Here is a 22931-nt window from a genome sequence, read left to right on the forward strand (position 1 = left end):
GATCTTGGCAATGGATTCTTAGATATGTCACCAAAATCACAAGCAACAAAAGAAAAAATAGATAAACTGGACTTGATTAAAATTAAAAACGAATGTTTCTTAAGGGACATTATCAAGAAAGTGAAAAGACAACTTTAACAATGAGAGAAACTATTTGCAAAAAAAATACCTGATAAAGATTGAGTATCCATATCCATAATATGTAAAGAACTCTTACAACTCAATAAAAAGACAATTTTTGAAAGGACAGAGGACTTGAACAGACATTTCTTCAAAGAAGATACACAAATGGCCAACAAACACATGAAAAGATACTCACCACATTAGTTCCTAGGAACAGGCAAGTTATTACCACCATGAGTATTTGCACTCACTAGGGTGGCTATAATTAAAAAGCCAAAAAATAACAGGTGTTGGTGAAAATGTTGAGAAATTGGAACTTTCATTTACTGCTGGTGGAAACACAAAATGGTTCAGTTGCCGTGAAAATCAGTTCGGTGATTCCTCAAAAAATGTCAACAGAATTACCATACATGTGATTCATGGGGTCGCAAAGAGTCGGACACAACTGAGCGACTGAACTGAACTGAACTGAGCAATTCTACTCTGAGGTATACATCCAAGGAACTGAAAACAGGTACTCTAGCCAACACTTGCGCATGCGTGTTCATAATAGCACTATTCACGGTAGCCCAAAGGTAGAAACAATCCAAACTTCCATTAGCTGATAAATAAAATGTGGTCTATCTATACAACGTAACATTATTCAGTCATAAAAAGGAATGCTACAAAGTGGATTAACCTGGAAAATAGTATGCTCTGCAGAAGAAGCCAGACACAAAATGTCACATATTGTATGATTTTGCTTATAGGAAATATCCAGGATAGATAAATCCATAGAGACAGAAGATTGGTGGTTGCTAGGAGCTGAGGGAGGGGAACAGTGAAGAGGAAACTGCTTAATGGGTACAAGGTTTTCTTTTCCGGTAATGAAAATGATGATGATCTAGACAGAGGTTGTAGTTGTATAACATTGTAAACATACTAAATGCCACTGAATTGTTGATTTAAAAATAGGTAATATTATCTTATATGAATTTCATCTCATTGAATTTTTTTCTGAAATGTATTAGATGATATATTCACATGGTTAAAACATAAAAGGTACAAATTTATTCAGTGCAAATCTTTCTTCCTACTTCTCAATTCCATTCTACCCTTCCTGCAACTGACCAATATGATCAACTTTATGAGTATCCTTTTAAAGGTATTATATTTATCTATAAACACTTTTATGAATGGTAACATTTTACAAATTATTCTACTCCTAGCTTTTTTCCCCTTGTTAACATCATATTTTAATATCATTCCATCATAGTACATACAGAATTGCTTCTTTCTTTTAGTGCATGTATAATATTCCATTACATTATTAATAAGAATGACATTACAGGAATATATTACATTACAGAATTAAAGAATATTCCCATTCCTTGCTTTTATAGAAAGATATATCCTATCTATGTGAGAGTGAATCTATGGAATCAATTCTCTGAAATGAATTGCTCAGTCAGAATATATTTGGGACTATTTTAAAGCTTTTTGAGGTAGGAGATAGATGGGCCCTTGGACTGGACAGCTGGTATTTGTCAAGTGCAGTAAAATTGAAGCTTTGTTCTCAACCAGACACTCCAAGGACAAAGCTAGTGGCAAAAGCTAAGCTCTGCTAAAGTAAAGAGATAAGGTGCCCACTTCTGATGTCAAGGTAAACTTCCCTGTCTGCACCTGCCCAGGAAGGCTTCTTGGAGGTCAAAAAGGGAAGAGGGTGCCACACCCGTAATAAGTGTGGACATGCACCCATAGGCCTCTGCAGTGGGATCCAACTTAGCAAAGACTTGTGCACACATATTTGGGGGGAGAGGTGGTCCTAGGACCAGGTGTGAAAAAAGAAACAAGATAATTTGCCAAAGGTAAGCAAAATCTCAGATGAACTGTCCTATATAAGTGATTTAAATTTCCTTTTTACTGCCCTCCTTATTCAGGGCGCCCACACTCCTCTCTGGCTGTGTATTTCTGCCTTGCTTCTGACTTAAACTGTTTTTCTATGGGCTCTCCCACGTGTCATACTGTGTCTCTAATGATAAAATTTGAACCTGTTTTTACAGTTTTTGCCTCCTTGAAACAGCTTTGCTTTCAAGCAGGAGAAAGAGCCAAGGACACTTTCCTTCTGGCCTATAGCCTCTTGTGGTCTGGTGGTGAGGATTTCTGATTTTCATACAGGGTAGGTACCCAGGTTCAATCCCTGGACAGGCAGCTAAGATCTCTCTTCAGGACCGCTCATTGCTGTCTCTTTCAGATCTTTTTGACCAATTATCTTACAGTTTGCTCTAATTTGCCTGGTCCTCAGAAATATTCATTAAAAAATGACATGAAGTGAAGTGGCTCAGTCGTGTCCGACTCTTTGTGACCCCGTGGACTGTAGCCTACCAGGCTCCTCTGTTCATGGGATTTTTCCAGGCAATAGTACTGGAGTGGATTGCCATTTCCTTCTCCAGGGGATCTTCCTGACCCAGGGATCGAACCCGGGTCTCCCGCATTGTAGACAGATGCTTTACCGTCTGAGCCACCAGGGAAGTCCTGGAAAAAATGACATAGTATGTTTTAAAATTGGGGATCTTGCCCTATTTAGTGGGTGAAAATTGTGTTTTACTGTAGCTTTGTTTTGTGTCACATATCATGTGTGATAAAAGTTTTCAAATTTGACTTTTTTATTCTGTGAACTATTCTTATTATTTACCCAGTTTTCCATTTAGCTGTGGCTTTTTTCTTACTGATTTGATGTACTTTTAGGAAAACAAACCTCTAGTGTAAGAAATAAAGTGAAGCTTTTTCCTACAGTTTTCTTTCTGCTTAGTTTATGGCGTGGGTTTTTTTTTTTAAATCAAGAAGACATTATTTTTAGTAGCCAGTATCAATTATTTTCATCTACAGTTTCTGGATTTTAATACTTGTGGAGGTCTTCCTCATGTCAAGATTATAATTATTTCATGAGGAATTCTTTGTTTTCTTTCAGTGATTTTAATAGTTTCTTTTAATTTCCTTTTTCTTTTTATTCACTCTTAGAGCAGTTTATAAATTATTCTGTTTCTTTTGTTTGCAGTATGAGGTATGGTTCCAATTTTTTTTATTGAGGTGATGTGGGGTTACAGAAAAATAAGGGGCTTCCCTGGTGGCTAAGTGGTAAAGAATCTGCCTGCAGTGTAGGAGACCAGGGTTCAATCCCTAGATTGGGAAGATCTGGAGAAGGGCATGGCAACCCACCCCAGTATTCTTGCCTGGAGAATCCCATAGACAGGGGAGCTTGGCGGGCTCCAGTCTGTGGGGTCACAGAGCATTAGACACGACTGAGCAACTGACACTTTCACTTTTTCCTCGTGGTCCAAGGGCTTCCCTAGTGGCTCAGACAGTAAAGAACCCCCCTGCAATTTGGGAGACCTGGGTTTTAAAACTTCACTTTCAAAGCAGGGGGTACAGGTTTAATCCTTGATGGGAGAGCTAAGATCCCATATGCGTTGGGGCCAAAATATCAAAACATAAAACAGAGCAATATTGTGACAAATTCAATAAAGACTTTAAACTTGGTCCACATCAAAAAAGAAAAAAAAGAAATGTAAGACTTGGTTCCTCCCCTTGTTACTTCCATTTACATGAATAAGCATTATAAAGGAGCTGTCACAAAAGTCAGAACAGTGTGCTTTAGGGACACCAGAGAGAGGACAGGAGAGTCCAGGAAAGGCCAATAATCTGAATTAACAATCCTATACCCTTCTGGAACTCTCTTTTATCTTGACTTTTCTGAGTATCACGCCTCTGTGTTCCTATACTACCATACAAATTATTCTCACTGCTCTTTTTCCTTCCTTTATCCCTGAAATGTAGGTGTTTCATAAGATTATACTTCACTTCTCAACTGCCCCTTTTTCTTTTTAATTCTTATTCCGTTCCAAGAATTCATCTGTTTGTAAACAGAAGACTTCTAAATCCATGTCTGTGTGTGCTTAGTCGCTCAGTTATGTCCAATTCTTTGCGACCCTGTGGACCATATCCCACCAGGGGTTCTCCAGGCAAGAATATTGGAGTGGGTTGCCATGCCCTCCTCCAGGGGATCTTCCTGACCCAGGAATCGAACCCATGTCTCTTTAAGTCTCCTGCATTGGCAGGCAGGTTCTTTACCACTAGCTCCACCGCGTATCTTTGCTAAACGTATACTTGAAACTCTTACTGTATTTGGATTTTATAATTATTTTATTTTTTGCTTAATATCTGTTCAGGGTGAAGACTATTCTGTTTTTCTCACCACTGGCCTCAGTTCCTGGCCCATGGTAAGTCATTAATAAATATTTTCCTATGAAAAAATGTTTAGTACTGATCTTTTCTCCTATGAACTAGATCTTAATTTTGTAATCACCTGCTGGGCATTTTCCACAGGACATTCCTGTTGACACTAGAAAATATTTGGTCAGTTTAACAAACATTTGCTATGTGTCTGCTATGTGCCAACAGTATACAGGGCTTAGGAATATACCTACTCTATAGAAAACAAAAAGCACAACTGTGTATGTAGGGGGGTGCTTCCCAGGTGGCACTAGTGGTAAAGAACCCATCTGCCAATTCAGGAGACATAAGAGACGCAGGTTCGATCCCCGGGTCGGGAAGATTCCCTGGAAGAGGACATGGCGACCCACTCCAGTATTCTTGCCTGGAGAATCCCGTGGACAGAGGGGTTTGGCAGGTTATGGTCCATGGGGTCATGGAGTCTGACACAACTGAGTATGCACACATGTGTGTATGCTTTTAATCAGTTTGACCTGCTTCATCAGTTTGGGGTAATACTCACATATCACTTCACATCATTTATTTTTTCAGCTAATTGACTAATTGAGGTCCTTATTAGGAAACCCAGTACCTGATCTTTGAGACTGCCTTTCTCAGCCAATTCACCTCAGGTGCTAATTCAGCTCACAGAAGTTAGATCTCTGTCTCCACACAAGACAGGAAACTGTTACCAAAAATCTTTGGCTACTAGGTGGTGTCGCCATTGCGAGTTGGCTTTCCTCACCATCCTTGCTCCCCTGCCATGACATCCTGGGGGCACAGCTTGTAGAGCAGTTGAAGCATGGATCCCCAAGGTGTTTCTGTGTTTGGATACTGTTCCCAAAGAATGCGGGTATTCCTAGATGACTGGATTTATTTAACATATATATTATTATTATTATTATTTTTTTAATTCAGATGGCTTTCATGGCTTAGCCGGGCTTCCCAGGTGGCTCAGCGGTAGAGAATCTGTCTCCGATGCAGGAGATGCAGGTTCAATCCCTGAGTCAGGAAAGATCCCCTGGAGTTGGAAATGGAAAAGTCTTGCTTGGAAAAATTCCATGGACAGAGGAGCCTGGCAGGCTACAGTCCATGGGGTTGCAAAGAGTTGGACACGATGGAGCACATGTGCCATGCAAGGCTTTGCCAAGTACTGTGCTGGAAACAGGTCTTGTGGCCATGAGACTCTATTGTTGAATTGGTTCACCAGCCCAGGCTTCCTATTTCACCTGGGAAGTTTGTCTTTAGGATCCTGAGCTGTGAGATAGGACTATCTCAGTCTATCAAAGTCTATCTCAGTCTTATTACAAAAGGTTGTAGTAATGTTGAACCTGGAAAGCAAAGAGGTTGACATCTCAATCTTTCTTCCCAAGAGGCAATCCCAGGCAAGCTTTCCCATTACCAACTTGGGCTAACTAGGATTATTTGGAGGAATGATCTTGTCCAGATATCCTGTTACACACTTTCCCCAGTGCAGTCGGTACAAAACGCTCCTATAAAGGTGTCAGTAAGAAGGGCCTTTCAAGTGTTTCTTTTCCAAACAAAGATGAACTGTTCCTGGTGACTTGAGGTTTACTTCGTCAGAGAAATGACTAGCAGTTTGTCTTAAAAGAAAGTCTTATGATCTGCTTCCCTGATAACTTACTATCAGTTCAGTTCAGTTCAGTCGCTCAGTTGTGTCCGTCTCTTTGCAACCCCATGGACTGCAGCAGCACGCCAGGCCTCCCTGTCCATTGCCAACTCCCGGAGTTTACTCAAACTCATGACCATTGAGTCGGTGATGCCATCCAACCATCTCATCCTCTGTCATCCCCTTCTCCTCCTGCCCTCAATCTGTCCCAGCATCAGAATCTTTTCAAATGAGTCAGCTCTTCACATCAGGTGGCCAAAGTACTGGAGTTTCAGCTTCGGCATCAGTCCTTCCAATGAATATTTAGGACCGATTTCCTTTAGGATGGACTGGTTGGATCTCCCTGCAGTCCAAGGGACCCTCAAGAGTCTTCTTCAACACCACTGTTCAAAAGCATCAATTCTTCGGCGCTAAGCTTTCTTTACAGTCCAACTCTCACATCCATACATGACTCCTGGAAAAAACATAGCTTTGACTAGACCGGCCTTTGATGGCAAAGTAATGTCTCTGGTTTTGAATGTGCTGTCTAGGTTGGTCATAACTTTTCTTCCAAGGAGCAAGCGTCTTTTGATTTCATGGCCACTATACGTTAGCCTGTTATACATTAACAGAATTACATATGAAACAGAAGTAGTACAAAGGAGGGAGTAGTTAACTTTGCTGGGAGTGGGGGTGGATCGTGGTGGGGAAGTGGTTTCAGAAAAGACAGTTTGGGGTAGGAGACCATCAAAGCTTCATTTCAAAGGATGTTAGGACAAAACTGTATTGGTATTTCAAGTAGAAGGAATAACATACTCAAGGGAAAACCACAGAGGGGAATAGGAATGTGTGTTTGTCTCCTGGGTCAGGGGTAGACTATAGGTGCTGGGGGTGGGGAAGAGTGCAAAGTTAGGAATTCAGAGAGGTGGTGGTTTAGTTGCTAAGTCATGTCCAACTCTTGCAAACTCATGGACTGTAGCCTGCCAGGCTCCTCTGTCCATGGGATTTCCCAGGCAAGATTACTGGAGTGGGTTGCCATTTTCTTCTCCAGGGGATCGTCCCAATCCAGGGACTGAACTCCTGTCTCCTACACTGTAGGCAGATTCTTTACCAACTGAGCTACCAGGGAATTCCCTTCAGAGAGGTAGACAGAGCTTATATAATTGCCTTTGAATAGGATGCTAAGAATCTTGGTGTTTATCTCAGTGATGAGGAACTAGTGAGGAATTCATTTATCTGCATCTCATTATCTTTCCTGACAAGCAGGTGCCATTTCTGTGCCTCTGCCTTCTGGTAAATATTATGGTCCTCTCAGGCACTCAACCTGGAAATATCAGAGTTAATTAAAAAATAACTAAATAATGATCCTACTAAACAACAATCTCACCCATCTCCATCCAATCTGAATCCACAAAGTGCTTTCCTTCCTGTTTGCTCTGTGCTGGTCTCACTCAGATGCCCACGACCTTTTATCTAGATTATTTCAAAAGTGTTCAAACTGGTCTCTCTACTTGATGTTTTCTCCTTCAATCCATCCTACACACTACCTTTCTTAAACGATAGCTGAGGCCCTGAAACCTGCAATACTCCCTTTTATACACAGAATAAAGTCCCAACTGGTTACCTTGGCGTTTTAGACCTTCCATTAAACACTGCATCCTCGTCTGTCATTTCACACCCCTTCTTGAACCTCCATCCACACCAGACTTAATCATCTTCCTGCTCTGTATCGTCTTGTCTTTTTCCTTCTAATATATCTTCTCCTAAAGTCCTTTTCCTCCATCCATTTTACAAGGGTTAGCCCTAATCACATCAGCTGCATAATACATTACTTCAAAATTCAGTAGTTTAAAACAGCGATCAGCATGTATTCTCTCTCATAGTTAGTGTCAGTTAGGAATTCCGGGGTATCTGGGTTTAGTGTTCCAGCTGGTGATGGCTGATGAGGCTGCAGTCATCTGAGACTTGACTGGAGACGAAAGATCTGCTTCCAGGGCTCAGTGACCTGGTGCTGGCTCTTGGCAGGAGTCCTCAATTCCTCCCCAGGGCTGTTTGTTCCTTGCAGCAGTTGGCTTCCCCAGCAGCAGCAATCTGAGAGACCAAGGCAGGAAGGACAACACCTTTCATGATCTGATTTCAGAAGTCACATATCATCACCTTTGCCATAATCTTTTTTTTCACACATATCAGCCCTTATATATGGGAGATTACACAAAGGTATGAATACCAGGAAGCAAGAATCATCTAGGAAAGTGCTGGAGGCTGTCTATCACTCTATCTCTTCAAGAAGTTTTCTAGATTCCTTAGCTCCATATACCCCTCTATTCCCTATTCTCAATAGTTCAAATTCTTTAAAAATCAGAGCTCCTGGAGATTGCCCAATAAAGTCACATTAAAAAAATTACAAAGTATGAATCTGAAAACTTGCTTTGGTTAATTACTGAAGGATACAGTACTAAGGAAATGTCTCTAAAATCCTAGGTTGACAGAAACTTCATTGTTTGGAACTCCTATTAGTGAGGGGCTTCCCAGGTGGCACTAGTGGTAAAGAACCTGCCTGCCAATGCAGGAGACAAAAGAGACTCGGGTTTGATCCCTGGGTCAGGAAGATTCCCTGGAGGAGGAAAAGGCAACCCACTCCAGTGTACTTGCCTGGGAAATCCCATAGACAGAGGAGCCTGGTGGGCTACGATCCATAGAGTGCAAAGAGTTGGACACGACTGAAGTGAACTTAGCACACACAAGCCTATTCTACATTAATCTTACCTTCTGCTTCTCGATGCAGGTCTGATATTAATTCCTTTACATATAGATCTGATTTGCTCTGAGGCTATTAAGTACTGTTTCATTTAGTCTACCTAAATTCTTTCTTTCCCCTAATATGATAACCATCCACTTTTCCTCCGTTTTTTGGAGACATACCCATAATTCCTCTGTTTCCTCCGCTCTGTGGTTTCCTTTGCTGCTGCAAACTAGTAAACATAACTTGGTTGGGTTACAGATTTTTCCCTGGTGGTATTTATATGATGGGATAAAATTATTTGAGCTCATATTTAACTAATTTCATTTTTAAGAATCAGTTATGCTTCTTTTTAAAATTACTTATTTATTTTATTTTTTGGCTGCATTGGATCATCTTTGCTTTCTCTAGTTGCAGTGTGGGGGCTACTCTTTTTTGATTTTTTAAAAAAATTATTATTTTTTTAACACCAAAAACATTTTCTGCTGGGGTATAACTGATTAACAATGTTGCTGTAGTTTCAAATATATAGGGAAGGGACTCAGCCATACATATACATGTATCCATTCTCCCCCAAACCGCTCTCCCATCCAGGCTGGCACATAACTTTGAGCAGAGTTCCATGTGCTATCAGTTCAGTTCAGTTCAGTCGCTCAGTTGTGTCTGACTCTTTGCGACCCCATGAACCGCAGCACGCCAGGCCTCCCTATCCATCACCAACTCCCAGAGTTCACCCAAACTCATGTCCATTGAGTCGGTGATGCCATCCAACCATCTCATCCTCTGTCATCCCCTTCTCCTCCTGCCCTCAATCTTTCCCAGCATCAGGGTCTTTTCAAATGAGCTAGCTCTTCACATCAGGTGGCCAAAGTATTGGAGTTTCAGCCTCAACATCAGTCCTTCCAATGAACACCCAGGACTGATCTCCTTTAGGATGGACTGGCTGGATCTCCCTGCAGTCCAAGGGACTCTAAAGAGTCTTCTCCAACACCACATTTCAAAAGAATCAATTCTTTGGTGGTCAGTTTTCTTTATAGTCCACCTCTCTCATCCATAGATGACTACTGGAAAAAGCACAGCCTTGACTAGACGGAACTTTGTTGACAAAGTAATGTCTTTACTTTTTAATATGCTGTCTAGGTTGGTCATAACTTTCCTTCCAAGGAGTAAGCGTCTTTTAATTTCATGGCTATACAGTAGGTCTTTGTTGGTTGTCCATTTTAAATACAGCAATGTGTACATGACCTTCCCAAAGTCCCTAACAATCCCTTCCGCCAGCGGGGTCTACTCTTGATTGCAGTGCATGGGCTTCTCATTGCCCTGGCTTCTCTTGTTGAGGAGCCCAGGTTCTAGGCACGTGGGCTTCAGTAGTTGCAGCACCTGGGTTCAGAAGTTGTGGCTCATGGACTTAGTTGCTCCGAGGTATGTGTGATCTTCCCAGACCAGGGATCTAACCTGTTTCCCCTGCATTGGCAGGCAGACTCTCATCCACTGGGCCACCAGGGAAGTCCACTGATGCATCTTGAACAAGGGTATTTTTAGAATATCTTGCCCAATGAATCATTCATGTCTTTTCTCTGAACTATAGTCTACTTCCTAAATGTATCTTTTTTTTTAAAAAATAAAATCTATTTACTAACTAGACATATTTTGGATTAACCTTGAATGCCCTTTCTTCACTGCTAGGAGCTCCAAGATGATAATCACTTTCTCCCAAGTCCCTAACACTTTCACAATGCTATGCAATTTTTAAATGAACTAGTAATTTCCCCTTTTGCCTTCTTGAGTGATTCTTGTAATCTGTATCAAGAAATTGCCAATTTATATTGAGAAAACACCTTAGGAAATCACTGTTTTGTGGGCTACTTCAAATGGGCTACTTTAATATAGGAACTTGTTTTCTAATTGACACACTTGGTTTTTTCTCCTTTCCTCAACTAAAGACAGGGACTCACTAGTCACTGTACAAAGCTGTCTAAATGCTAAGGATTTCTGTATCACAGGCCCTAGCTGAAGAATGCTGTAATCTCCAATGCCCTTCTGATTCCGGGAGTAAGGCCAACATGATCACAATGCACTCTTGTTATGGCTGAATGTCCCTCTGCAGAGAATAGTGTTTCTCAAATGTGTTTGATCAGAGCCACATTAAGTAATACATTTTGTTTCACTTCTCGGGGCACATAGATCCAAAAGACTGGTATAAACATTTCTCAGAACAACTCCATTACACGTAAAGCACCCTGAGATTGTTCTATTCTTCTATATTTCGTTAAAAAAAAAAAGTGATGGTCTCCATCTACCAAACCGATATATAATCCCCTAGAGGTGATAATTTATGGTTTAGAAAACACTGGCTTGGAAAAAGACTTTTGATTTGTAGTCAGTCTTTCCACATTTCCGTACACCTCTGAGAGTTTCCTACAGTTGTTTTCCTCTAAAGGATTACTGCGCCCTCTGTTTTGTGTAAAGGTTCTGTGATAGGGCCGGTCCCCTTCTTCCTGGCTCCTTTAAGAGGATGGTAACTGCCCAACAGTGGAGGCGGAGTGGTGAGTCTCAACAAGCCCCTGATGCAGCCCAGGCCCGCTTTTCCAGTTCTTGTGAAAGCCTTGTGTGTGTGCGCGCGCGGAGGTGGGGGTAAGGGTGAGACCGCGGGATACACAGACGGATTGTTAAGAGCGAGCAGCGGCAAATAGAGCCTCAGGGGGCGTCTCTGCGCTCGCGTGCCCGGCGAACCCAGGAGGGTAGGCGCGTGCGCAGAGCGAGTCTGTTCCGGCCCCTGTGGCGCCCGCGCGCGCTCCCGCCGAGCCAAAGTCCGGGGTGGGCTCCGGAGCGCGGCCGGCGCGGCGGCGCGCGCCAGGGGGCGGGCCTGAGCGGTCGGCACCGCCCTCCCTCCGCGCGCTCCTCTCCTCCCAGTCTCCCTCGCGCTTCCTGCACTACGGTAGTCGCTGCTGCGTCCGCCTCCCCGGTCCCTTCCCTGTCTCGCTCGTGCTGGCTGTGCCATGGCGGCCTTCAGCAAGTACCTGACCGTGCGAAACTCCTCGCTGGCGGGTGCCACGTTCCTGCTGCTTTGCCTGCTTCACAAGCGGCGCCGCGCCCTCGGCCTGCACAGGTAAGAAGGCCCGTGGCCGCGCCGCCTTCCCGGGCCCGAGCTGGAGCTCCCCGGGCGCTCTTCTCCTTCGCCCGGCGGACGATCCCCTTTGCCCCGCGGGGTCAAGTGGAGCCGGGGCTGGCCGCGGGCGCTGCCAGGCTCCAATGTCAGGGTGTCCGGGTGTCCCGCGACGCGGGAGTTCTCCGTGCTCCCTGCGCTCCGCCTGCTTGTCCAGTCGCCTACTCTGTCCCCGGGGGTGTGAATCTTTTTCTTGCACCCGCTAGCAAACCTGTGCCTCTGACCCGAGGAGTCGCCCCCCATATCCTCCCCTTTTTACATCCACTCCACCACCTCCTTTTTTGCATCAACTTTCTGGGTGTGTTGCAGTTTTGCCATCTCATCTGATTGTCAGTGGGTTTGCTTTGTGGACGGTTATGTGTGATTTGAGGATGGGGATTGGACGCACACGCTGGAGGCTGTTGTTTTAAGTCAGTGGGTGAGGTTTGGCATGAATCCTTAGTAGTTGCCATTGAAAGTCGCTAGGATGGTTCTTGTGAACTATCCCGGATCCACTTCAAAGTTGCTTTCTAAAGTGCTGTCCCCTTGGAGTTGGTCAATGGACGCCCTGGCATTTCAGCCGAAAAGGCCGAATGGGTTCCGAGGTATTTGGAGGGCAAGGTTCCCTTTCCTGATTCGCAGGTGGAAGGTGCAAGTGTGCTTTAGATAAGGGTTAGGAGCTCTTTGGATTATACGCCGTTGCTTCTCCTTAGAGAATTTTAATGTTTAAATTTAACTTTGGGAGATTATAAGATTAGAGAAGGAAGAGAGAATTGAGTTACTTGTTGTGGGGTTATAGATATAATTTATTTGCTTCAGCAAATGAATGAGAAAAGGCTATGTCAAGCATGCTTGCCTGGAAAGTATTGGATATTTCATATTGAATCTTGGCATAGTGTTTTCATACATTTTATCTCATTCATTTCTTTGGGCAGGTATTGTTGACTTCTCTTTTGATTTGCCTATTATGTCTGATTAGTAGTAGACGTTGGTTTAAAACATTGACAAGTGGGCTTCCTTCCCATGAAGTTCTTCCTAAACCTTCCCCTGTCCCTGATTTCTTTATCTTATTAAAGTCTGAAGTAGTGGCCTTTCTTTTCCTTTGTAAATCTGCTTAACAAAGTTGAAAATGCTTGGCATCTTCGTCAGAACAGTACAGAGCTTTTTCTTCTATCCAGTTAGCTGTTAAAATGACTTATTCTGGAAAATATAAACAGAATTGTAGATGAGATTGTATGTTTTCTGAGCTCCCAGTTGCCAATGGCAGTTATGCATTGTCTGGGAATATGCCAGTAGAAAATATTGAATGTTGTAAAATAACTTTGAATTACACTTTTGTGGAGAAGTATTTCACATGGAACAGGTGTTTTATTATGGGAGAGGGGGATTTGAGGACTGCCCTAACAGCTCTGGCTTGCTTTTATGATTTTTTAAAAAAATAAAAACATTGTTTTATTGTAGAATTACATATTTGTAGAAAGTTACACGTTAGTGTAGGGCTTGAAGAATTTTCACAAATGAAACTCACTCATGTAATCATCACTCAGATCTGCACCCAGTTAAGAACACTGTCAGCATCCCAGAAACACTCTCCAAGTCTTTCAGGTCCCTTCCAGTCACAGCTAAAGTAGTTCCTGATTAATAAAGCCATAGATAATTGAGTGAGGGAAAGTTTAAGCATAATCAGATGGGAAATAGTAGCAATAATAGCAAAATAGTAGAGTATAGTCTGGCTTAGTAAATAATTTTGGATGTTTATTCATTATTAATGTAAAAGGCTGTATAGATCTCTTTTTGAGAAATTTTGTAAACTTTGGAGGGGATTAAACTATGCAGCAGTTAATTTACTAAACAAAAGATTCTTGTTAATTTTTTGCACTGGCGGTACAGTACTAAGGAATATCTGTATTTTACACATTAAATAGTTTGTGGGAGGGGAATGCAAATTATGAGCAGATAAGCTTGAATTTTAAATTACAGAAATAAAATGGTTGAATTATTTTAAAGTCATGAAGAATGGTGTCAAATCTATCTTTGTAGATAATATACTTCCAGAATCACTTGGATATCTTTCAGTTGCCGTCTTTGGCATCATAGTGTTGCAGCCACTTGTTCCAGCAAGCAAACTCACTCAGAAGGACAAGGCAGATAGTGGAGTGCAGTTATTACACCAGCGGGCCCAAGGCAGAGTCTCCTCTTAGCCAAGGACCCCAACCAGTTTTTGTGAAAACCTTATATACCCTGAGTGTACATGCCCAAACCCACCTCCCCAAATTCCCTGAAACTAGTCTGAACAAAGGAAAAGAAAGATACAGTCAAAGTTAATCTGGGAATCATTTGCCTTAAGCCTAGGTAATTAACAGTGGACAATTATCAATAGGCCTGTGGCCATACCCCAATAAGCATAATAAAATTTATGATTCTGTTTGGTTACATAGATAATTAGGATATTCTTTTAGGCTATGGAGAGTCTAGGTACAAGCCCTGGGGCTCTTACATCCCGGGGGTCTGGTTTTCCAGTTGCTATGTCGTTTCCATAGATAACTGGGCTCAGTCCACAAGTCCAGCCCAAGATGGGGTCCTGCTTTCAAGATGGAGCTTGTTCTGTCTGTTTCCTCCTTCAATAGTTTGAAGATTAGAAAATTGTAACTTTATATTTTACTGGCTTTTTGGGTATCTTTGGTAACAGGGCTAATTAACTTTACTATCTAGTACCTAATTAAGGAAATTGTGACTGCTTGACCTTTATAGCTTGTCTGTGCTATTGACAGATTTGTCTTAGAAGATATTCCTTAGAACCAGATAGGTAATAAAGATAGTAAAATCAAGATACAATGTTACATTATTCCAGACATTGGGAGAATGAGTAATTTAATCTTCTGAGTAGTTTTTTAGTTATATATGATTTGACTGGGAGAAATATACTTTTTATTACAGAAAATCTCACATGCATTCAAAGTAGGCAGAATAATTTTGTGGACCCCCGTACACTCCACACAAAAAGTACTGTCAACATTCTATCGTTCTTGTTTCATCTATAGCTCCTTGCTCCCTACCCTTATTTTTTTTAAAGATTTTTAGGTAAAATTTGTATATATTGAGCTGTACACATCCTGTGTATTTTTAAAATAAATAGATGGCAACAGTTTAACACATTCCTTTCATAAAATTAGAATCTTTTCATCTCCCCAGAAAGTTCCCTCGTATTTGTTCTATATGACCACTGTACTAACTTTTTCACCCTAGTTTTGATTAGTCATACATCTTATTTGTTTATTATTTATATGGAGATTAGTGGAATCATTTTATTCATGGATAAAGGAGACTCATGTATTCAGTTCAAAGGAATTCTCTGTTTCATAATGTATTACCACACTAGGTGCTGTGGGATGGAGGTGTGTCACACATACATTCAAAAAATATATGACATCTTTAAGTGTGAATTAGTCAAAAAGGTAAGATGATGACAATGCAGTGTACAGACAGTCAGGCCTTAGAAATTTCTGAAAGAAGAGATTAATATGGTTGGGAAGAGCTAAGGAAGGCTTTCTGAAGGATATGAGCTAAGCCTAGAATGAGGGTAGGAATGAATGACTGGAGATAAATTGAATGTTAACAGAAGCCTTTATCAGATTTTTGTTGCATTTTATGAGGCATGGTCGTGCTCTTTCCATCCATTGTCCACTGCCATGAGAGCTCTTTTTAAGAAACACAAATATGGTCGTGTTATTTCATCATTCAACTCTTTCAGTTCAGTTCAGTTCAGTCGCTCAGTCGTGTCCGACTCTTTGCGACCCCATGAATCGCAGCACGCCAGGCCTCCCTGTCCATCACCATCTCCCCGAGTTCACTCAGACTCACGTCCATCGAGTCAGTGATGCCATCCAGCCATCTCATCCTCAGTCGTCCCCTTCTCCTCCCGCCCCCATTCCCTCCCAGCATCAGAGTCTTTTCTAAAGAGTCAACTCTTCGCATGAGGTGGCCAAAGTACTGGAGCAACTCTTTCAGCTATTCTAAAATACAGAATTCTTAACATGAGAGAATGGTGTCGTGATCTGGTCCTCTGCTACATACTCAGCCAGCCATATGAAATTAACAGTCTCTGAGCGGGATGGGCTCTGCCCAGCCGTTGCAGTCTAACTGTAATCATTCTCATCCCCACCACTTCTTCCCACCCTTTGATGTTCATTTTCCCTCATGACTCAGTTCAGCTAGCACTTTCTTTTAAATATTGTCTGTCTTTTCCTGATCTCCAGACTGGTGGTGTGCCCTCTCAGGCTGCACTAAGCATTCCTCTACTCTGTATTGTACCAGCTTATTTTCTTGGCTTCTGCCTGCGTCAGACTGTGAGTTTCTGGAGGCTCTGGACTGAGTTATCTTTACGTTCCTAGTTTGCCTATGTCACAGGATAGACATTCAGAAGCATTTATAGGGTGGACAAATGATGCAGGGTAGTTGGAGACTTTTTAAGGATAATTGACAGGCAGTTGGAGATGGGGTACTAGCACAAACATGAGTTAAAGGCATTATCTTCAGAGAGGTGATAGTTGTGTGCCTGAGATTGTATAACAGGAACTGGGGGTAGGGGAGGGTAGGAAATCAGCGGGCCAGTTTTAGAAGGCAAGGAAGGGACGAGTCAACATTGCTAAACTATTTTATAATCTTAAAAAAAAAACCAAAAACAGAAGCAGAACAAAGCAGTTTTCTTTCTCTTCCCATGAATGCTTGTCAAAGTTCAGATTTCATCCTGGATTTCAGAATCTGCCTTTATCTGGTCTCACCTTACCTGGCTAATCTTTTATTCCATTACCTGTTCCAAATAGACCAGTCTCTGCACTGTTTTCTGAACAGGCCACACTGCTTCTTGGCTTTGGAGCCTTATTCATGATTTAGCTGTACCTGGAATATCTCTTCCTATATTCTCGGTTCTTCAACTCTTATCCTTTAAAGGTTAGGTCAGGGTCAACTTTTCCATGAAGTGTTTTTAAACAACTTTTAATCTGAATGATAAGCATCCCCCTTTAGTCTTATGAACTGTGTGTTTAGGTACTTTTTTTGTTTCATCTATTAATTGTTTGACTGAGTGTGATCTAGTTGTTGGCCATCAAAGTGTAGCCATGTTCACCAGCTTATGGGGTGGTCCTTCGTCTTTTTCAAAGCCCCAGTCTAATAGATGGTAGGAATAGCCAAATGTTTCTGAAGAGTTTCAGGAAGTTGTGTTTTTCTTAGTCATGCCTTGCTTCACTTCTGTGTTTCTGCTCTATTTTAGATTCCACTTATATCTTGTCTCTTGAGCCTGTCATTTTGGTGTCTGCCTTGATTCCTCTAAATTCACAAATCAGGTTTTGCTGTAGAGGTTTTTGAAAATTTGGAAGTAGTGGCAGGGATTATGTCACAACATGTTGTTGTTTATTCACCCAGTTGTGTGGACTCCTTTGCAGCCCCACGCACGCTAGCCCACTAGGCTCCGCTGTCCATGGAATTTCCCAGGAAAGAATACTGGAGTGCTCTTCTCCAGGGGTCTTCCCAACCCAGGGGTCGAACCCAGGTCACCTGCATTGCAGGAGGATTCTTTACTTCTGAGCCATCGGGGAAGCACCGTGTCACGACACAGAGAACAGCTTAAAATGAAGTTCTTTTGTTTACAGGTTTCTTGGACATCCCCATATGGGGGCAACCTCTATAACATCCACTCCCATGGTTCACCCTAAGGGTCTCAATCCCCTTGTTGGAAATTTGTTAGCTTTTTGGATGCTATAGGGGTTGGCCCCATATGGTTCCTCAGAATAAAAAGGAGATGCTTAAGTAGCTCTAGGTGAAGAAGCTCTCAAAGGATTTGCCAGGAAAAGCAGCTATGTGCAGAAACCAGCTGATGCAGTTCACTTTCTCAGAACTGTGTAGCTGCCTGTGGTATGCTTCAGGTAACTGGGTACAGACTGCTTAATAAATTACATGTCTCCGTTTTTGGCACATTAGCATCACTGGCCAGGCAGTCTGTTCTAGGGCTTTTGCTCTTGCCATTCCCCTGCCTGGAATTCTCTTTCCCCATTTATCACTACTGTTTTCTCTCCCATTTTTCAGTCTTTTAGCAGATGTCTTCTCAGTGAAACCCTCCACTGGCGCTTAGTGTAAAATTGCGTCCTTCACATACACACTCACTGCCTGCTTTCTTGGCTCTATTTTTCTCCGTAGCACTTAGCAGTTTCAATTGCTTATTTAATTTACATATTAACTTACTTATTGTATCTCTGCTGCTGGAATGTAAGTTCCATGAGGGCAGGAAATTTTTGTTTGTTTTGTTCATTGTTGTAACTCCAGTGGCAAGAGCTATGGCTGGCATATAGTAGGCACTCAAAAAAGTTTGTTAAATGACTACCTCTGAAATGCTCATTTCTTAGAGCTTTAGTTACTGTTGTTTTAAATAACAGTTTTTTTTTCTTGCTACAGATGTAAATGTTGTCTCCTTAAGTATATTATGAACTCTTTAGGAGCTGGGTTGCTTTTATATGCATGAGTAAAGCATGTCTTAGAAATTTATAAAAATAGTATCATTATTATCACATTTTATAGCCTGCTTTTGATAGTTCGCAATAGAGTGGAAACATTAAAAACAGTTTAAAAAAATTGAAAATCATGTATAATGTCATCACCATAATATACATATTGTTTTATTTTTACCTTTATTATTTATATGCATAGATTTTTACATAGCTGTATGCATGTTTTGCTATTTTCGTTTTAAAGCGTAGACATCATTCTTGTGTTTTTGCATGAGCCTCTACTATATTTTAAAAGAAATATATAAATACTCCTTTGTGTGACTGTATCATAATTTATTTTACCCTTAAATATTGGCTATCTAGATTGCTTCTGTAATTTTTGTGGACAATACTATATATATTTGTGAGTGAACATTTCTCTCTCTGCTGAATTATTTCCTTGGAATAATTTCCAGAAGTAGGATTAATGAAGGAAAGTTACAAGCTTTCCTTAGTGTAGTTTATACCTTAGTTTATACCTTTCCTTTTCCAGAAAAGGTGTAAACATTCTGGAGCTACACAAATTCTACATATTACTTTTTAAGAATTGTGCCATAGAATACTAGGAATGAGTGCTAATTTCTCTAATCATCATTAAGGGATATTAGAAATTTTTTGGTAGGGAGACTATTTTAGAGGGGTAAAGTAATGTTGCAGACTTATTTTAATTGGCATGAATGCATATTTTTACTTGTGAACCTTACCTTTATTATGGAGACACTTGGTATAGTATAAACCATAGTCATTGGTGTTAGACACAGGTTCAGGGTTTTATTCAACTGTCTGCTAGACCTGTGATCTTGGTCAATTACTCAACTTCTTTGAGCCTCAGTTTTCTTACCTGTAGAACACAAATAATAGTATTTACTTAACTCAGTAGTTTTGAGGATTAAATGAGAAAATGTCCTAACTCAGTAGCTGGAACAAAGCTCAGTAGATAAAGTGAAGTGGCCCAGTCGTGTCCGACTCTTTGCGACCCCGTGGACTGTAGCATCTGTTCATGGCTCCTCCGTCCATGGGATTTTCATGGCTAGAGTACTGGAGTGGGTTGCCATTTCCTTCTCCAGGGAATCTTCCCAACCCAGGGATCAAAGCCAGGTCTCCCGCATTGTAGGCAGATGCTCTCACCGTCTGAGCCACCAGGGATAAAAGATAACTTTAACTTTCCCTTTGCTTGCTAATAGACAGCAAAAATCCCATTGTTAGGTTCTCAATAATTATTGAGCCTTCCTAAAAATTTTCCTCACAAAAAAAATATACCCACAAAAATCTCCCTAAAGAAGCCTTTTGAATCAGAGTTGGAAAGTATTTAAGTTACTTTTATATGACATGGCTTCAGGCCTTTGTGTTTTTTCAGTTGTTGCTTCCTGAATATGATACTATTTTTCTCAGCCTCTTAAAGAGGAGGTCTGAAACTGAATTAGTTATTCTAAGTGTGGTCTGATGGAGTGGAATAGGTTGTTACCTGATTTGTAGATCCAAAGCTTTTGTTAAAATAGATGACGTTGCATTCATTATCATGGCAGTAAGTATTTACTCATATTTTAGCTTTCACAATTGTTTCCCTCCTTTCCCCTTCTCAACTTGCTGGTTTGATTGTTTGTTTTTTTTTTAAAACCTGGGTATGGGTATTTACAAGTTATCTTTGGGCATGTTACTTCCTCCAAAATTTATTTTATCCTGCACATTTAATTAGTATTCCTTCTGTATATTTTGTCAGTAAATTAAGTTATTGGATGGGACTAAGTATAGAACAATATATTTGTAGCACTGTAAACCTTTCTTGTAGTGATGCCCTTTGGGTGTTATATTGGTTCTCATCTTTACCTTGGTTCCTTTTCACATGTGTTTGTCTGGTGATGATTTGGCCCTCTGACAACAGGGCTAGGCGTCGGGGCCAGTCAGAGTCCTTCCTACACTGTGATGTTTCTGCTGGAGTCAGTGGTGAAGGGTCTTTCTTTTTTTTGTCATGGATGATGAATATCACCACCTTCCACTCTGCTGCAATAAAATATAAACTGAAATTATAATTTTTGGCCACACCACATGGCCTGCGGGATCTTAGTCCCCTGACTGGGGATCAAACCTGTGCCCCCTGAAGTGGAAAGGCAGAATCCTAACCACTGGACCACCAGGGAATTCACTAAATTGGAATTGTGAAGAAGAGATAGGCACTCTTTGTAATTTTCTTTATAGAGTTATAAATACCAAATTAAGTTTTATTCAAAATGGGTGGTATATTTCTCTATTATTATTTTTTTGGAATGATTCTTTACAGAATGTTAGAGATGTTTAAAAATGACATTTGTAGTCATTTCTAGAAAAAATTAGGCATAAGGCCCTTGGTTAAGAATATGGCTTTTATCATAACATTCTTTTAATGAGGAAATAACTTTCGTTTTAGACATCTCTGTCAGGAATATAACCTTCCATAGCATTAGGATAAAATGCTCTGGATAATTGATTGGTTGTTCCCAATAGTTGTGGGGACTACTATGCATATTTAAGATAGTTTGAAGTCCTGCTATGTGAAACTAGTAAGTGTGCTTAAAGGTATTTTTGTTTTATTTAAAAAAAAATTCATTTGTTGACCTTTGGATAATTAGCAGTCCTAAATGAATGCAGTTAAATTAATAAAGTATAAAATTGAAACTAAAGCTCATCAAAGCATTCAGCCATATTGATATCTGTGACTCACCACTATAATGATACTGTAATAATAGAAATAAACGTGGGTTATATGATCTATTCTCTGCTTAAGAAGTTAACTGTTGGCATTAAAAATAAATGAATTATGTGAAATGCATGTACTATGCGTATCTTCAACTTGTTTGTAAAAAGTGCTTCATAATAATTTGCGTCAAACTCAGTCTTCTGACCCCAAACTCAGTGTCACTGTCATTGTCTCTTCATTGTATCCTAGAGGTGAACTTAGATTCTAGCAGAAGGAGGAACTGAGGTACAGGCAGATCTTTTCCTCATTTCAGAACAAGGACTGGAGGCCTAGGTTGGCATGGGGATCAGTGAACCACTCAAAGAAAGGAACCCAAAGATCATGCACTAACTCATAAAACGTTGCATGCCTGCTACGTGTTAGATGCTGGGTTTTTCAGTCCAGTCGCTCAGTTGTGTTCGACTCTCTGTGACCGCCTGGAGTGCAGCACACCAGACCTCCCTGTCCATCACCAACTCCTGGAGCTTACTCACACTCATGCCCATCAAGTCGGTGATGTTATCCAACCATCTCATCCTCTGCCATCCTGGGTTAATAGAGATGAATAAAAGCTCCTGTTCTCAAGAGTTGGGGGTATGATACAAGTCTGTATCTTCGTTCAACACCTAGTGGTAGCTACTGAGGACACACAGTAGTAAGTGAGGTAGGTCTGTTTCCTAGGTGTATCCCATAATGGGAGAAGACCTATTTCATTTTAGTTTTGTGTTGGGCACTTGGGAAGATTAAAAACTGAATTAGAATTTTTGCTGTTAAGAAAACTCACAAACTATTCAAAGAATCCTATGTCTTAACATTTCACACTGAATTTCTAGTTTAAAACATCTGGTATATTTTATTTAAAATATTATTTTTCCATTTACCTGTGAATACAGTTTTGTGGTATCAGGAAATGAGATTTAATTCAACATTTTAAACATTTGCTTTCCCCTGCAGTAATGCCCAAGATGTGTTGTTTAGGAAGCAAGTGTCAGAGAATCAATGAAATGATCCCCATTTTTAATAGATCAGATAATTTCCAGTTTAACTATTGATGGGTGAATACATTTCTTTATGTATTTTATCATTGGCTCAACAAAATAGCTACTTCCCCATCACTGAAGAAAGTTTCAGTATTGGAGGAAATAAAACATTGATCCAGTACATTCTACTGAATGCTTGTTATATGTCACTAGGCTAGGTAAGTACTGAGATACCAAATTGATGAACATTATTTCTAACCTCAGTCTTATGGAGATGCAAATACATAGAAAAGTTTTATTGTACAAATCAATATCATTAGATGTTTGGTCTAATAATAATTCTGTGGAAGGAGGCTCTGAGCTGAGAATGTTTGATTGTTTTGGTTATTACCTGGGGAGGTTTCAGTCTTGTACGTGATCTTAATAGCCAGGACATGGAAGCAACCTAGATGTCCATCAGCAGATGAATGGATAAGAAAGCTGTGGTACATATACACAATGGAGTATTAGTCAGCCATTAAAAAGAATACATTTGAATCAGTTCTAATGAGGTGGATGAAACTGGAGCCGATTATTCAGAGTGAAGTAAGCCAGAAAGAAAAACACCAATACAGTATACTAATGCATATATATGGAGTTTAGAAAGATGGTAACGATAACCCTATATGTGAGACAGCAAAAGAGACACAGATGTATATAGAACAGTCTTTTGGACTCTGTGGGAGAGGGAGAGGGTGGGATGATGTGGGAGAATGGCATTGAAACATGTATAATATCATATAAGAAACGAATCGCCAGTCTAGGTTCGATGCAGGGTGCAGGATGCTTGGG

At 40.8% G+C, this 22931-nt stretch overlaps 1 protein-coding gene across 1 annotated transcript in view; it reads left to right on the plus strand.

Annotated features, from left to right (window-relative positions):
- Positions 1-11254: 11254 nt before the first annotated feature.
- Positions 11255-22931, plus strand: part of ABCD3 (ATP binding cassette subfamily D member 3) — an 80350-nt gene continuing 68673 nt past the window's right edge. Inside the window, exon 1 of the mRNA XM_069598253.1 lies at positions 11255-11832. Coding sequence (XP_069454354.1) covers positions 11723-11832 — 110 coding nt within the window. The 5' untranslated portion in view covers positions 11255-11722. The remainder of the gene's footprint in view (positions 11833-22931) is intronic.

Source organism: Ovis canadensis, chromosome 1 (assembly GCF_042477335.2).
Source record: "Ovis canadensis isolate MfBH-ARS-UI-01 breed Bighorn chromosome 1, ARS-UI_OviCan_v2, whole genome shotgun sequence".
Lineage (NCBI taxonomy): Eukaryota > Metazoa > Chordata > Mammalia > Artiodactyla > Bovidae > Ovis > Ovis canadensis.